This window comes from Ammospiza nelsoni, chromosome 15 (assembly GCF_027579445.1).
Source record: "Ammospiza nelsoni isolate bAmmNel1 chromosome 15, bAmmNel1.pri, whole genome shotgun sequence".
In the NCBI taxonomy this organism is placed as follows: domain Eukaryota; kingdom Metazoa; phylum Chordata; class Aves; order Passeriformes; family Passerellidae; genus Ammospiza; species Ammospiza nelsoni.
In genome coordinates, this window is record NC_080647.1 from 12901653 (window position 1) to 12919114 (window position 17462).

Sequence of the window (17462 nt, forward strand, 5' to 3'; positions counted from 1 at the left end):
TGCATGCTAGACTTAAAGTATTAAAACATAAATATGAATGGATTTCTTTGAGAAATGAATATGGGCAGGCAGTTTAGGCACTATGTTATAATGGATTTTCAGAACTAATTGAATTGGTGCTGTCTGATTTAGCAGTTGGCCAGAAACAGTCTGAAGAGAAATGTCAAGAAGGAAGGTTTAGAATCAGGTGGCATGTGGAAATTGCTTATAGCAGGTTTGGGGGTTTTGGTCCTTTAGAAGTGGTTTAAGTCCTTTAGTAAATGTTCTGTACATCAAGAGAAATGTCCATAGGCACCTATGGTACCTGTGTATCCATATATGTACATATATATATATCTATCTATCTACACATACACACACACACACACACACACACACACATATATATATATATATATATATATATATATATACACACAGAAGGATAGAATAGTTTGGGTTGGAAAGGATCTTACAAAGGTCAGCCCATGTCCCCTGCACAGAGCAGGAACATCAATTAGATCAGGTCACTCAGAACCTGGTCCAACCTGACCTCAAATGCTTCCAGGGAAGAGGGATCCACCACCTCTCTGGGCAACCTGTGCCAGTATTTCACCACCCTAATTTTATAACTTTTTCCTTATACTGAGGTTAAATTGACCCTCTTTCCCATACTTATATGTGGCCATCCTCCCATACAATTAGCCATGAATGGGAGGCTTTTTCAACCTTGTCATGACACACTTTTTTCATCCCTTTCTAAACACAGGCCAGGAGATACCCTGCAGTGGAAGAGCTGCATGTGTACCAATAGCATGCTGCCTCTTCCCTGCTTATTGGGGACAAATGCCTGATCTGGCTGGTCAAAAACAAAACAACTCTCAGAGTCAGCCCACTGGCCTGCATTTTTGCCAGTGGGAGCAGGAGATGTGTTTATGGCTGCTGCTATTGCTGCATACATTACCTGACCCTCGGAGCCTGACCTGCTCGCCCTCCTGCTTAGTGAGTCAATAAGAAAATCCTTTGGCTCTGCATGACTTGCTTAGACCTCAGACCTTCCATGCAGAATAAGGTCTAGCCAGGGAGGCAAAACCAAGGTGCCACTCCAGCTGGTAAAACAAAGATATTTTTAAAGTGCAGTCAGGAGAAACAGGCACTCCTATCCCACGTATAATCAAGGATGAAAAGGCCACGAAAAATACCACTGCGCTTTGCAAATGAGAGGTCAATTGAAATGTCAAGATATCAAATGTTAATGGATTGCATTTCCAATGATGGTTGGGACAGAAAACCATACCAAGTCAAGTCAGATGCCCTTCAGAGGAGAAGATGAATTTTATGGCAGGAAGAGATAATAAACACCAGAAATCTTGCTGGTTAACAAACTTGTGGCTGATGGAAAACAAATATATTTTGCAGCAGGATTTTAATACAAGCTATAATCTCAAAACATGTATCTGGAAGTCATTAAAACTACAGCAAATTTAAGCATATGCAGGTGTTTGGGGAAAATGCCATTACTTTCTACTGAAAATTTTAAAAGGGACTATAAAAGGAGGGAGTATAAAGGACACTCAAGGAAAGCAATGTTTTCTTCCCTGAAGCAAGAAGTCGCTTCCAATATTTTCACAGTTCTACAGAATTTCATGGACTACATGACTACACTCTTAAGAGCATTCATTTTCCATTTAAATATTCTAATTTCTTTCTTACAAAACCCTTGCATTTTATAGTGCTGGATGACATCAAGTTTTAGCCAAACCATTCTGTCACCTGCCCACATTTTCCCAAGGAATCCATCTGGCCATTTTCACAAACGACTGTAATCTGAGACATTTGTTTAGAGTGACATTATATCCAGTCCATAGTCAGAAGGGCATTGCCATGCAAACAACCCATCTCTTTGTATGGAAAACCTGAAAAGAACATGTTTATCTTCCTAACAATGTTTCTGCCCAACACAGCAGACATGGAGTCTTCCTTTCCAATTGCAGGGAGACTTGCTTTGTGTCTGTATAGCTCACTGGTGGGCTAATCCACATTATTAGTGGATCTGGAGTAGAAAGACTCCTTGGTCTATACAACAGAGGGATGTAATATCAGGAATGAAGAACAGTGACTCATCATTTGCTCTTTTCTGAAAGAATAACTACTTGAATGGATTCCAGTGAAAATATGAGGAAAAGGGTTTAAAACAAAAAAAAAAATATTGTTTTCCCCCACACTGTGGTGCTCAATGTCACACAGTGTTGTGGTGACAGGAGGTATAAACTGACTTCATGGAAGACTTTGCATGGAAAGTAAGTCCACTGGTGCCTCCTAAACACAGGATGTGTGTTTGTGGAAGTGCAAAATGCTGTGTGCAGGAAGGTGGGAGGATACTCCCTATGGAGGAGGTCCCTGTAATTGCTGCTCTTTGTCCCCCACCTTCTGCTGCTGGCAGAGATGAAGCCCTGGGCTGGTTGACCACCAGTCCACGTTAGCATAGAGGCTGCCAAGCCAAATGCATCTGTACTTGAGAGTGGGGACTACCCTTGATTTGGGGGGATCCTGCAGCTCAGCCCACCTCAGGACAAGTGATGTGATCCAAGTCAACATGAACATGATTCCTCTAAGGCTTATGCTGATGTGAGCTTCCACTGTCTACACAAGTTCAGAAAGAAATCTGGGTTTCAGAACAAAGCTATGGGGGAGTTTTAATGATATCACTGTCTTTCCCCTCTTGCATCGAATAACAGGATATATAAAAGATTAATTCCTCTGGATCTGCTCTAATTCAAAACCTTCTCTCATGTAACGGATCTTTAGAAATCAGAAACCCTCCACAGAGTGAAATTGTTTAAGTCATGTTACCTCTTTCAGATGCAGGGATAGGAACAGATTGATAAGGGCCAGCAAGTAAATAAGCATGTAGGACTTTACAAGAATCTCTTTTGTACCACAGACTCTTGGTGTGAACATGGATAAAACCAATGGGAGAAAGCAAGTGCTCCTTCCATAACAAGGCCAGGAGAGCATAAACCAGCTAAATGTAATGGATTCAGCAGATATGGGACCCACCTTGGTGTCATACACCGACAGAAAAGGGTCTTATGCTTTTGGAAAAAAAAATCAGTTCTGCAGATACAGAGATTTCTCAGCTATTTTCTGAGTGCTTATTTATAGCAATATTATGTAAGATGATGCTACCAATACATAAAGATGAGTTCTGAGAATGCCTTGTGCCTTCCAGTACTACAAGCACCATGGAATTGAAGCCAAGACTTCTTTCTGAAGCAGCCAAGTGCCACTGCACGTACTTGTGCCACCAGGAAGCTCCCACAAGATAGTCTGAGCACCAACATCCCCTTGGACATTGAGAAACCAGCTGCTTGGCTGCCTTACTGAACTGCAAAAAGAAAATTTCCTTGTTTTCCCCCCATTCCTTGTATTTCCACCTTATTTAATACTGTAGGGATTCCAGAGAACATAAAAGAACAGTAAAATTCCTACCAAATATTACACCAGCAATGTTAATGAACTGAGCAATGAAAAGTAAATAGAGCATTTCTATAGAAATCTTCATCATGCTCCTAAACTAATACATTAAATGGTGTCACTGTTGGCTCTGTCCAAGGACTTTATATAACCTACAGTCTCTAAAAGGAAGTGTTTTTTCCTTCAGTTTTGGAAAACAAGAACTATGTCAGCATAAGGTAAAAACAAGGAATTTTTTTATGCTAATGACAACTGCGAATATTTTATATATATATTTATATATGTAAAAAAATATATATTATAGCAGATGTCAAATGCAGTTAGATTCAACTCTACTTATTAGTGCATGGCTTTTAGCCAAAAGCAATTCACATTTGCAGAAGTGTACTATCACATATGTCTTAATAATAAAAATGTGTTTTTAAAAATGTATGTGATAAGTCACATATGGTAGAAGGAATCTGTACAGCTTTCAGCCCTTATGACAATGGAAGTTACTAACTTTATTTTGCATAGCTGAAGAACATTAAAATTCAAGTGAAATTCTCCTTGACATTTGAGAGCTACAAAAGCAGCTACTAAAAGCTGGCCAAGCCTGAGCTGTACTAAGTGTGGCTCTGGCATAAATGCAATCCATGGCTACTACTGCTATCTTAAAGACAGTATTCTTTTTTTTTTTTTTTACCTGGAGAGCTTTAGCATACACTCATAATTGTACACAGGTACCTTAAATAGTTACATGTCACTGAACAAAACTAGGCAGATTTTTCAGCTGCTTTGTTATGCACAGTGTAATTAATGTGTATAATGGATTCCCTAGGGTACTAATTGAAGCTGCCACCATGAACATAGTCAAGGAGAAGTTAAACAACCAGTTGGGGGAAATGTGACAGGGTGAAATACACACATGTAAGTGGAAAGAGTGAGACTGTCCATCTGGCCTTCTTCCATCTCAAAATATTACCCTTACTTAAGTCCTATAAAATATAACAATGTAAATCACCCTTTCTCCCCAACTCCCAAATCTTTCTGGTGGATTAATTTGACATCAATGGCACATACATTCTGTTTAATAATTGCAGTGCTCAATGCCTCTGTTATAACTGGGAAGATACAATTCAGTTGAGTCGTTCTTGAGAATTTGACTTAAAATATATAAAAAAGTGTATGAATGATAAATGATTATTTTGGAGCTGCTCCCCAGGAATTTCATCACCTTGCAACTCCTGGATCCTGTATGATGTGAGATGAAAACACAGCTCATTTCACTCTCTATTAAACAACCCCCAGCTAACAATGACTTTAATTCAGCTTGCACTGAATTTGAACTAGCCCTATAGGCAAGAAAGGTCCCTTGTCTTATTACAAGTTTGACATGCTATCAGGTCCTTGCTGGATCCTATTTCTAATTTTTATCAGACTGAATGAAACATAAGGAGAGAGTGATTTATGTTCATCTGACATATCCCCTAATCACTCCAAGGAGTGTTCATACACATTCTGTGTTCACTTTATAAGGTGTAAATGACTATACATGATGGAATCCAAGTGACAAATAGAACTGTACTCTTCTGTTATGTGTGCTAGGACACAATGACTGGGGAGTCCTGTCAGTGCGTGTTCTTACAAACACAAACCCACTCCAGTCTAAAAGTCAGCATTATCAGCAAACTACTAAAAAAATAAGAACTCTGTCTTTAACAGGAATATACAGTTACTGGGATGTAGTTAAACTGCTATGAATACCTACTGAAGTTTAAATATGTGTTTTTATTGGTACATAAGAGCCCATTAGGACTGGAGTATTCATTATTTAAACAGAATAACTGATGCTGTTAGCTTTAACTAAAAATGCCTTTTCTTAAAGAGCCAGGACATCTATACAGCAACTTCCTTAATTCAATGATATATGGTTGAGTGTTGCTGCTAGTGCCCTAAGATTTAAGAACTTATCATAAAATGCCCTTGAAATTGCTCCCTGGTAGCTTGCTCATCCTTCACAAAGCCCTGTGCAAAGAGCAGAAACATGCATGTGTGTGTATGGTGTGAGAGAGGCACATGCACAGAGGGAGAAAGAGCTCTTAATCAACAGGACAGCAAAGCCTTGATCCATAGGTGCAAAAGATTCCCATGTGCCCAGAAATTATTTGGCACATTCCTAGTTATTTCCCCCGTCAGACCTTCTCGAGGATTGCAATTAAAAATCATAATCTTTTTTGCATGTACAAACCTCCCCAAGGCTAGAAGCACTATGTATTGAGCATGATTGTGATTATTTGGCAGCTATTCATAGACAACACATTAATTTATGGAAACTGGATGAAACTTGAGGAGTGCAATCATTAGGGACACAAGAGAAATCGAAAGCTTTCCTCAATGATACTGACCTTTTTACTACTATGATTAGGGGCAACATGAATTCTATTATCTCCTTCATCACCCCTCTTACTGTCTTTTTAGTCATTGTATACAACGGTGTCATTAAACTTGCATTTTAAAAGGGATATAAAAATAACTTACTTTACAGGAATGTTTCTCAATTTTGTCTTTTCGGCAGCCTGCAAACACAAGAGGGGTGGGGGAAACAAATCATTAAGCAAGAGCCACGCCAAAGCAAGCAAACATCAGCTCATGGGAGCTCTTCACCACCAACATCCCAGGCTGTAGGACCATTCAGAGAGATAGTGCTGAGTCTGAAACGCTCCTGCCCCAGTTTGTGATATCAGTGGGGTTTGTTTATTTTTAATGGCCACCAGTCTTTAGCAACTGCTCATTCAGGACTGTTACTTCATTTCCCACTCTGAGGTCTGGCCCCTTTGTCACAAGCTATCTGTCCTTATCAGGAGCAAGAACAACAACAGGAAGAAATAGAGGGAAGAAAGGATTCCATTTCCAAAACTGTTTTTATTCACCAGCAACAGAAAAGGGCAAGAGATGACCAAATGTTCAGATCAATTTCCTCTTGTGAAACCTTTGAGAAAACACACTCCAAATCATCTAAATGAGTAAATCTTTGGGCCCCTCGGCCTGCACCACCTCAGACATGGAGCCTGGTTCCAGTTTATTGCTGAACCCATTGATCTGTGTACAGTCCATTTATCATTCATGAAAAGAGCCAGTGATCTTCACAGTATATTAGAAGAAACAACTCAGATCATCTGTCAACGGCCCTCTTATTTCTGTTTCCCTCTCCACGGGGATTTCATCTCCTTCGATTCTTCTTGAATTAAAATGTTGCTAAGCAACACAGCTGGGGGCAGCGATGGCAGCGCCGCGCCAGTCTGTCACACCGCTTAAGCTGCTCGAGATGTTAGGGGAGACTCTTCCCTTTAATGCTTCTCTGCCATAATTATGTAATCTGAACCGACCTTGCATCCCACTCTTGTTTTGTTGGGAATAGGTAAATAATCTTTTAAAGGAAGAGGGATGGAAATAAAACTGGCAGAGAAAGCTGGTGTTGTATCATTTCGGAGAATTCCTCCTGGTGTTTGCAGAACAAGGCTGTAATAGATTTAAATGTGGAAAGTGGTCAGATGGTTGGTGAGATTACAAGCACAGAGAGTAGTGAGAGGCAGAATTAAGGCAACTGATCCATAAACCCATTATAGAAAGGAAAGTTTTAGTGCCTAATTACCTCCAGAGGTATTTTTACAAAGCCTGCCGACATTTAGGAGAAGGGTTGTGATGAGGAACTTTAACCTCTGCTATACTTAGGGATGGAAATAAAATGGTTCCTACGTAGGAAGTGTGAATATTAGTGGTTCAGAAAATGCTCATATAAGCCCTTGGCAAATTAAATCCTTTATGAAAAATTATGAATTTTTGAAACCTCTGGGATCTGCACAACTGGGTTCCAAATTTTGCCAGAATGAATTTACCTTGAGCTCTTTGATGGGGCTAGTTTTTCAAAATACCTGCTGGTTTGGCACTTTTGCCTCCTGTCATAGCAAAGGTAATATCTACATTTAAATCCAGGAAAACCCCTAATAATGAGTTGAAAATTTGGGAGAAAGAATGAGAGCTTGTGAGAGCTTGGATGGTGTAACAGCAATCCTCTGGGCTGGCTCCCAGCTTGCAAAGAAAAATGTATTTGTTTCATTTGGATTATATTTTCCATCTAAAGAATAAATCAACGAATGCATGATAGGAATCAATTACATTAATTGTACAGTAGGGGTGCTAAATAAAACACTTAAACCTCAGGAAATGCTCAACTTCAGACTGCACAAGTAATTGAGAGAAACCCAAGCCTAATTATGCCTTCTCAAACAAGCTTATGATGAAATGGGGTCCCTGCCTCAACAGTGAGATAATGTGATTGTGTCTCTTTCCAATAGTTCTCTGCAAATGCAGAGTCAAAATTATGCTATTAAGAAACTTCCTAAGTAATAAACTACATGTAACAACACACAAATGCTTAATTTAAAAAGAACTCAAACACCATCCAAAATGGCATTTTAGTTTCTCAAACTTCCCACTAAAATCCAAGTTTCAGTCCCATCCTACAGGAAACGAAAATTATTTTTTAAACTCAAAAACATTCTTCCACAATGTCAGAATATTTTTTGACTGTAGAGTGGTATTTTCCTTGACTCTTCTATATACCAAATAGCTAGACCTTAACAATTCTGAGTTCAAGCATGTGAAACTTGCATCTAAATCAAGGTTCTTCCCTGAATTATTCAAAAAATCACTACACAAAAACAGGTATCAAAATACAGATTGGAAGAGGAAACAGCAGAGAGGAGAGTGTCTAGGATCACAAGTAAAAAATGATAATGCCATTGATTCAATACAAAGTACAGCAGAATATATTCTGGAGAGCCCATGCATGATGGTGTGAGCTAAACTGTTTACATGAAAGATTAAAGAAGATGAAGATATTTCAGAGAGTGAGAACTGGCAATGTCAAAGCCACAGAATATTAAAGAGCAGAGTATAAACTGCATGTTTGATTTTTGACCACTTAGCTATGTCTATCACAACCATTTACCCTGAAAGAAAGGTAGCAGTTTCAGGAAGAAAGAACTACAGATATATTTTGTTTACTTGGACTGTGAACATTCTGGCACATATCTTTCCCTAGATTTTTACATGGAGAATTTCCACCTTTTTTTTCCCCTTTGTTACAAGAAAATCACACTTTCCTAACTCTTAAGAAGAGGCACACGCTGGAGGAACGTCCTTCACACACATGCTTGCTTATACAAAACTGAAAAACCATTACAAGCTCTCTCCATGCCAGCCCAGTTTAATGCTGGATCACCAGACAAGTGGTCATTTCCTGTTACAAAGGATTCACTTTGAGTGGGATCAGGGGGATGTTAAACACAGCACACAATACATCAGGGATTCCATCAGAGAAAGAAATTCAGGATCTGTCCTTCTGTTTTTATTTGTTTTGTAGGTGCTGTTCATTCATTTTTCAAAGCGTATTTGTTGCGATATCATGAGCATGCCCAGTGGCAGAAGATAAAGGAAGGCAAAATCAAAGTGACATTGAGTAACTCTACACTTTAAGCTTTGATGTAGAAACATATTGTTTGAAAATATTTGGTGTGCAGCAGGTCTGTCAATTAGAGCTAATTATTTTTCTCTGATCAGGAAGAATGCAATCTTGTTTTAGGCAGGTTTCTTTGAAATGTACGTCTTTTATATAACTTCATTATAGGAAAATACTTCTTCCAAATTACTTCTTTTCTCGGCTGCTTAGCTATTGACTCAAATTGTCTGTGTTGAGTAGTTCTCTCTGCTTTGATAATTAACTTTTGATCATTACTGAATTTAGCAGCTCTAGTCAGATGTGTTCATACCCATCTTCCTCAACTATTTCAGTGTTCATCGCCTTTAATCTTTGAACAAAATGATCTCATTGAGCCTCCATCAGCCTCGCTACTCAGTTAATAATTCCTGTTTCTCATCTTCACCACTGAATTTGATTTGTTTTAGACTTGATGCAAGCTTTTGATTATTAATTTAAGATATTTCAAAGACAAACATGTTTTAAGAGTTATTTTTTTATCTTATATTCCTAGGCCTTTACAAGTAAGAAATTGGTTTTAACTTCACAATGACTCCTGAACTTCATGTATTAAAAGTACTATCTAGAAACAGAACAGGTGGGAGGTCCCTAAACCCCCATATATGTGCCCTGAGTGACAGATGCTGCTGCCAAAGATTGAAATGAAATTGGACTGGTACAATGAAATATTCAATGGGTGTTAGGAGAATTACATCATGGGACCTTTGCTAATTTTGAGCTTGAAAACATGCATTAAAATAATTTAGGATGATTAGAAAATGGAAGTCAGAGTGAACCAGACAATCATTCCACTTTAATTTGTAATTTTCTTCTGATTTTTTTTAACAATTATGGCCTCTGAATAATTGTGCTTCCGCTCCCTAAGACCTTATTTCAGCAGCTGACTCCAGTCTTGAATAAGAAGGAAGAAGACGAGGGATGTGTGAAAAGCAGTAAGACACAGAGGCTCATCCATCAGAGAGATTTTGCCCAGGGATATTTTACCCTGATTCTTGTAGCTGTGAATGACTCCTACCTCTACAACCGATTTTAATGCTACTTGTTTTACCATTAGCTGAAAGGGCACCTGCACTGTGTTGTACTTGTTCTGTAGTGTGATTCACCCATAAATTTACTTTGTTAGAAGCTATTTAATTATTACACAAAATATTAAACACAGGAATAAGCACAAACTACTTCTAGATTATGAACAAGGACTGCAAAATGTGAAAATGATGCTTCTATTCATCACTATCTATTACCTGACTGGCTTTTGGATTGAATGAACCAGAAAAAGTATTCCAGTCAGTACAACTTTCCTACATCACAAAGGAGAGATGAATGAACTGACAAGAGGATGGCTCAAAAATAACCAAGCAAAATAGTTGGCATCTGCAAAATGCAAATTATATTTTTGGTGAAGTGTTACAGGCAAAGGGTCTGCTATCCAAAGAAAAGATGTATTTTCCATTGCATAACTGAAAATTCAGAATTTTCATTGAAAACTATTTGATTTTGAGAAAGTGAGATTAGACAATCTTTTGTCAAGAATGCCCCCTCACCCTCTTGATTCTGAAGCACTGGTGAGCCAGCTAAGAAGGCACTTGCTGAGCCTTAGAGAATCTCTTAGGGTGAGACAGAGGACACTTCATGCCATTGAATGTGCTGGCAGAAGAAGGCAGGCCTTCATGCTCAAACTTTCCCCCTTTTTCCATGAGCTGCTGCAACTCTAACTCAGATTTATTTCCCAGTTTCTAACCAGCTCTGCCTGCTTGGGTGAACAGCCAAGCGACTATACAAATAAGTTTATAATCCACCACTCTTCTCATGTACTGGAAGTATAGAAGAGATTCCTCAGAGACTTGATTCAACAGTACAGTAATAATAAAGATACTTTTCACATTAGTTAAGTTTTATATATATAGTTTATATCTTCTCCTAGGTTATAGTTTGTTTTGGAACTTGTTTTGAAAAGCACCACGCTCTTATTTATACAGAATGCCTTCTCTATGATCCTAGGTAACCAGCTGAGAACCACAACTGATTGGCTGTGCTGTGCTCTGATTCTCTGATGATACAATTGGTGCTAAATACAGTTGGGCCTCCTCTGGAGGAGAATATGGTGTGCAGCAAACAAACCATCCAGAATTGTGCTTGGAATCAGAAGCCAAAACCCAAAGCCTGAAGGATCAGTATGTGTATGTATAAATATGTGTGTTGTGTTCCTCATTTTTTTTATTCTTTACTTCATTGGTTACATTCTCCTCTACCTGTCCCCTGATGTCAACAGAGGAGATTCTATTTCTTTCTTGCTAATTGCCTTTGACATGAAGTTGGCAACCTTGCATTTGAGATTCTGTGTGTGATGTTCTCAGTCAGCCTCACCTCGAGGACAAAAAGGCCAGTGTTACTGGATCTAGGACCAAAAACAATGGAAAAGATATTGTCCTCCTCATGTCACAGCTTAAAAAATGAGTATTTCCCCCTCAGGATTCAAATGTGTGGAATGGATTAGCCAAAACCCATTTTTTATAATATCAAGTCACCAAGCATGTGGTATCAGCAAATCAGAATGGTTCACTGAGCCCTCGCTGCGCATGAGGCACAGAGAGCTCCCATCATTGCTTTGAGCAATCCTGTAACCTTCATGGCTTTACAGACTCAGGAGCACTTGAAATACTGAAAATTTAATTTCAATTGTTGCAGTGGAAGTTGGGTAAAACAAAAAAAAAAAAAAGAGTTTAAGTGACCAAATCTAAACCAGTCTGTCTGTGGTTTAGCAGTCACCTTCATCCTTGATGAACATGAACTGTTTTTAATTGAGCAATAACAAGGAAATATTTGGGCTTCTATCAGCAGTTTTTTCCAAAACCCTGTTTTCCATCACTGTAATCGTGTAAATCAAACTAAGAAAGTGTGCAATAACAAATGTGGCCACTTCCAATTCTTGAAGAACTATTCTATTATTATTTTTTTTTAAACAGAAAAGAGCTGCACATACTGTGAGTGCACACTGCACTCTGAGGAGTGCTTGTCTGCTTGTGTAGACATATCTGAGCTGGTTTTAAATTAGCCACTGTGGATACTGTGAGCATTGTTGCTGTCACCACACAGGTTTCAGTTTACTCAGTGTCTTTGGTGAACTTTACAATAGAAATTGTTACAGCTATCTGTCAGTGAGCAGCCCTGCTGCAAAGATAACTCACAGAACATGTTTGCTTATTGTAGGACTTCAGTACTAATGTACATTGACAAAAGAGGCTTGAAACAATGTCTTCCATTCCCATAAAAATGCTCTTGATGAGAAGCTGCTATTTGTATTAATTTTGAGTCCCCAATCCAACAAAGGAGAAGTTGTAATATGACATTAAAAATTCTACTTATTCTGTTTTTGCAGTCCTAAGAATCATTGTAACCCACCCCAGGTGACTCTGCCTTGTCAGAGGAGTTGGATTTGATGATCTCCTGAGATCCCTTCACAACCCTGGAATTCTGTGACTGTCAAGTTAATTTAACAATGCTCACCAATGTCTCACCAAACCTAGCAGATATAAGTGTTCTTACAGTACCAACCATGGCAGGGAATGGAACTCTTTCTAGAGCTAGACCTGATTTTTCATAAGAATTGTTTTATTTGGAAAACAACTATACATCCCTGGTGACAGAAATTTGGAAAACTGTACGGGATGGTCCATTTTTAAGAAAAAAGATCCACACTTAAATTGTGGTTTAAAACATAATTTCCTGGAAATTAATTTGTTACAAACTGATCACAAATGACCAAGGCTTAGTGGATGATAACCCTATTGGGAAAATAGAAATGATCTATTGGTAACTGAAACTCAGTATTTGCCATTGTCTTATTTACTGATGATTTTTCTAAAATGTGTGCTTGGTTCAACCCTCTAGAAGGCGAATAAAGAATAAAAAAAAATGCTGGGTTTACTCCATAGCTGCACTTCATTGTGTTAATCACATGATTAAAAAATTGAAGAGGCAGAAGAAACATAGAAAAGGTCAAGAATCCTTTTTAAGAGAAACAAAGAATTTTCCCCAAACTTCCATCATGGAATAAGCAGCAAAAGGCTTGTTTCAAAAAATATCCTGTGACCTTACTGTCCAGCTGGAGACTGCCACCACAAACTGAGTATTGTTCAGTTTCCCAGTTCTAGCAGGAGAACCATCTTTTCAATCCCTGGAACTTATCTTGAGAGTGCTGATATTTTGTAGTTTTATGATTAAAGTCTTTCTCTCTTTCTGTACAAGGTGTAGTTTTAGAGTGCAGTGCCTGATTGTTAGTTTTTCCATGTTCCCTTGCTCTGCCACAATGGACAAGCAGACACCTCCAGATACAGCCCCTTGTGCCCCTGCTCATTTGCAGTTTGTGCCCTTAGTCTTCCATTTGTGATAAAGACCTTTTCCTCATTTCTTTGGGAATCCAGCCTGTCCTTAGTCTTCTCCTACTTTAAGTAAATGAGTGGTTCCCTAGACTTGAGAAGCAGAAGGGCAGAGTCACAGCAGTGGCAGTGAACTGATGTTGCTGCTGTTCCTGCTGCCCATTTATTTCCTGTGCAGGAAATAAAGACTTTGAGGATTTTAATTTATACTGAACATTACATCTATGCTGAATATTAAATGTATTACAAGCAGACAACAGAAATAAACACATATGAAATAACTCTGCAGACCTTGGTCTGGTTTAGTACATTGTCACATGACTGATCACTAAATTGCACAGTTCCAAAAATTATACTTAATAGTATTGCCATGAAATTGGAATTTTTGAAAAGCAAGCGCACTCTCCACGAGAACACCCTGCTCAAATCAATTGCACTGTCACACTGTGGTCCTGACCTGTCCCTGTGTGCAGGGAAAATTCATCCTGCCAGCACTGAACAGAGCACCTACAACCCCAGCAAACCTTGCAGTGGCAGATGAATTCATCCTAAGAAAAATTAGGGTGTTTAGCTTTCATTACTGTTCTCTTTCTGGAATACCTCCAGGAGAGATCAACTTTCACTTCTCTCCTTATTCTGGCTGACAGAGGCTAATTACTGGATTTATCATGCCCTTTCCAGGACCTACTTTATGGTTTTTCTGGTCACCTATGAGTCCCTCCTTCAGCCTTTTTCTCCCTGTCTCAAACCCAGCACTAGCACTATCCTCTATCAGTGTAAAAAACTCCCAGGAATTCAGAGTTTGAAGTTCATAGACAGTTGCTTAGGCTTTTACAGAGGAGCAGTGCTGCAGATGGCCAGTGTAAGAAAACCAGACACCTTCTTCACCAAAATGCTTCATAAGACGTTCATGATAAAAAATCCCACTCTCCTTCAGAGGAGAAAAGGGAGATAAATGTGTTCTATGTGGTCAGATTAGTGAGTGTTGAGCACTGAGATGGCCTGCAGGTATCACAGACTTCAGATTTATTTTACAGGACAGTATGGCCAAGGCTGGCTTTTCTCTTAGCAACAACAATGCTGGGGTTGATCAATTCTCTCACCTGCTCCTGCCTCCGCTTTGTTACCAAAACACTACAGGGCTTTTGCATAAGTACCATACATAGCAAGAGGCTCTGGTGAAATATATTTTCATCATGCTTATAATAAAGAAATTGTGTGCAACCATGCACACACACAGAGTACATGGCCCATCCTGTGGACTGAAAGCCTCATGTCCCTCTTCTGTCCCACCCCAAAAAGGCTGGCAGATCTCCAGCATCAGGCTCTTATGGCTGTCCTGAGGAATGACCTCTTTTTAAGTAGTGACAGAGGCATGAGGGGCTCTAAAGCTTCTCTCTCACACGAATTGTGTTGGACAGTGGGGCTGACAGAGCTTGGTAGCCTCAGGCTGGTGGCAGAAGGGAACCCAAGAGCAGCCCCTGTTAGAGTGCTAGGGGATTGTGGAGTGCCTGCTTTCTTGTGGGAAGAGAGGAGAAGGCCTCTTGAAGATGCACATGTGAATCTTTTCAGCTCAGGCATGTCATTCCCACTTCATTAGGGCTATCTGCCTGCCAGCATTTCTCTTCCTCTATTTTTTCTTTACTGTGGTGGAGGGGTTTTGACACTGAGCTGCCAGTGTCAGGCCATGGAAACACTTGGAAAAGGTGAAGTGGGAAGGATGGGGTTCCTCCAGCTCCTGTGCTGGTCTGGGCAGGTGCTGCCCCAGAGCCCAGGCAAGAGCACACTGCAAGCTCCAGGGGCAAAGTCCTTCTTGTTGATCTCTACAGCAACCATTCTTCCTGGTTGTATCAATCCCCTTCCTCACTGATGGATGGCCTCCACAATAACAACATGTGTGAGAAAAAAATTACATGTGATTCTGTGAATCTGAACAAGTTAAAAGCTTTTGATAACACTTTGTGTTTTAGTGGTGTGCTATGCTTTTGCAGACAGCTCAGCCCAGATCTCAGGGTGGCTACTGAAAGCTTCTGCTGATAATAAACAAATGATATGAACCTGCATTATTACCATGTGAATTATAACCTTAGATACCTCAGTCATCAAATCTCTTAGCACCCAAGATTTGCCTAATACAAGCTGGACTATTAACTCACACAGCTGATATATTGTTGTTTCACCCAGAGTTGTGCACAATAAAATAATTTGAATAACAATTAAAATGGACTGAGGTAGCAAGAAGGGACATATATCCATGAAAGGATTTTTCATGGTTATAGACTGACAAGGTTGGAGAATGACTGTATTATCCTAATAGCTTCTGTTTTCATTAATGGCTTAATGAAAACATTTCCCTACAATTATAAAGCATGACTGCAAATCTTAGACATTGGAATGTGTGTTCTTTATCAAACACACTCTGCTGTGGCTACAACTGATGCTGCACCACTCTGGGATTTCAATGGAACCCAATGACAGATAAACTGTTTACATTAAAAGACTCTATCAAAGTTATTTTGCACCTAGTTTCTTCCTAATCCATCTGATTTTTCTATAGCTTTGACAAGATGACCTCTCTCACTGTGTGTGCAGTATTGATGTCATTACTGAAGTGCTGTTCTTCAGCCTTTCTGCTGATAACAAAGTAAATGGAAATGTAGAGAAACCTTGGGGAGGTAAACAGCTTGTTCAGGATCCAGCTAAAAAATGGGAAAAATACAACAGGTAAGGATATCTATTGTTACAAGGAAAGTGATCACTGTTGCACTTTAAAAAATGTTTACATGATACAATGAAGGCATATTATGCCTTAGAACTTCATAAATTCTAAAAAATTGAACTTGAATAAAGGCATTGAAAGCTCAGCACGTATTATAAGAACACAAAGCTCAGCTTATGGCTGATTACCTTTTAAGGCTCGGCTAAAAAGGAAAACATTTTGAATTTAATTACCTAATACTAACCTAGCAAAAAAGAATTATGTTTATGTAAAATACAAACAATAGAGCAAGGCCATGGACTACATGCATGTCTTGTGTTTCTAGAGTTTTCAGAAAAGTGGCAATCACTAAGGAGAGAAGAAAAAAAAATCAAATAGAAAAGAAAAATATCTTATTGATTTGTTCTGCCAAAACCACTATATACATGAAATACTGAAAATGGAGCAGGTCTGTAACTAGTATCAAAGTTTCTTTGGTTCAAAAACACACAGAACACTAGCAATGTGCTTTAAATTAAGTACACATTTAAAAGGTTAACAGGACTATTCCTTAGGCAGAAGAACAAAGGGGAGCTGGTTAAAGAAAATTGGGTACACCACAGCTACTTAAAATACTGTATCCAGGCACAACTCATTTGGATGCCTTTGAGCTCAAAGCTTATTTGAATTATACAGAGGTGTTTTAGAAAACAAAAATACTAACCTGTGTTTTATCTAAGCTCTTTCAGCTGAACTGAGCTACTAATTAAAAATCTTCACTACTCTTCCTAATTTCTGATGTGCTTTTTTAACAGAGTAATAAAGCCATCTAAAAAGCTGTGTCCTTCCTCAGAGAAGAGTGTTAACATTAGCATCTCTGAAATGCCTTGTCATCTCCTGGTTTACTAATAGCATGTCTGTCATCTGCCTTGATTGCACCTCTTGCAGCCAGTCTGAATACCCTGTGCCATACTGAATGCAATACTGATGCATGTGCCAATTGACAACACCTAGAGAGTTCACAATCCAAGCAATGCTTACATGTTACAGTACCTCTCAAATAATACATTAAACAGATGTGTACCTGATATTATAAATATGTGACATAAAAATCTATTGGGTTGGTCAGCGTACATATTAAAAACCCATTAAAGTAGGTCAAATGGTGGATAACTTAAAACTTTAAAGACAGCAATTTTAATAAAACTGTCAATACAATTTTCTTTGTAAAAACATTTGACACTGATTATGCTGCTTATATTGAAAGAGAAACACAAGGTCTATATCTTTAGATCTTTTATTGAACTGTGAGCGCAGCATCAATAACTGCTTCTCAGCTGTAAATGAAAATTGATTCCAGATCTAACCCATTGTTTTCTGTGTGTCTTTA

The 17462-nt window shown here is 38.8% G+C and overlaps 1 protein-coding gene across 4 annotated transcripts in view; it reads right to left on the minus strand.

The window, feature by feature from the left end:
- AFF2 (ALF transcription elongation factor 2) overlaps nucleotides 1–17462 on the minus strand; it is a 331211-nt gene that overhangs the window by 74494 nt on the left and 239255 nt on the right. For all 4 annotated transcript variants that reach the window (XM_059483223.1, XM_059483224.1, XM_059483225.1 and 1 more), the window contains exon 9: nucleotides 5977–6014. In XM_059483223.1, the coding sequence (XP_059339206.1) occupies nucleotides 5977–6014 (38 nt within the window). The remainder of the gene's footprint in view (nucleotides 1–5976; nucleotides 6015–17462) is intronic.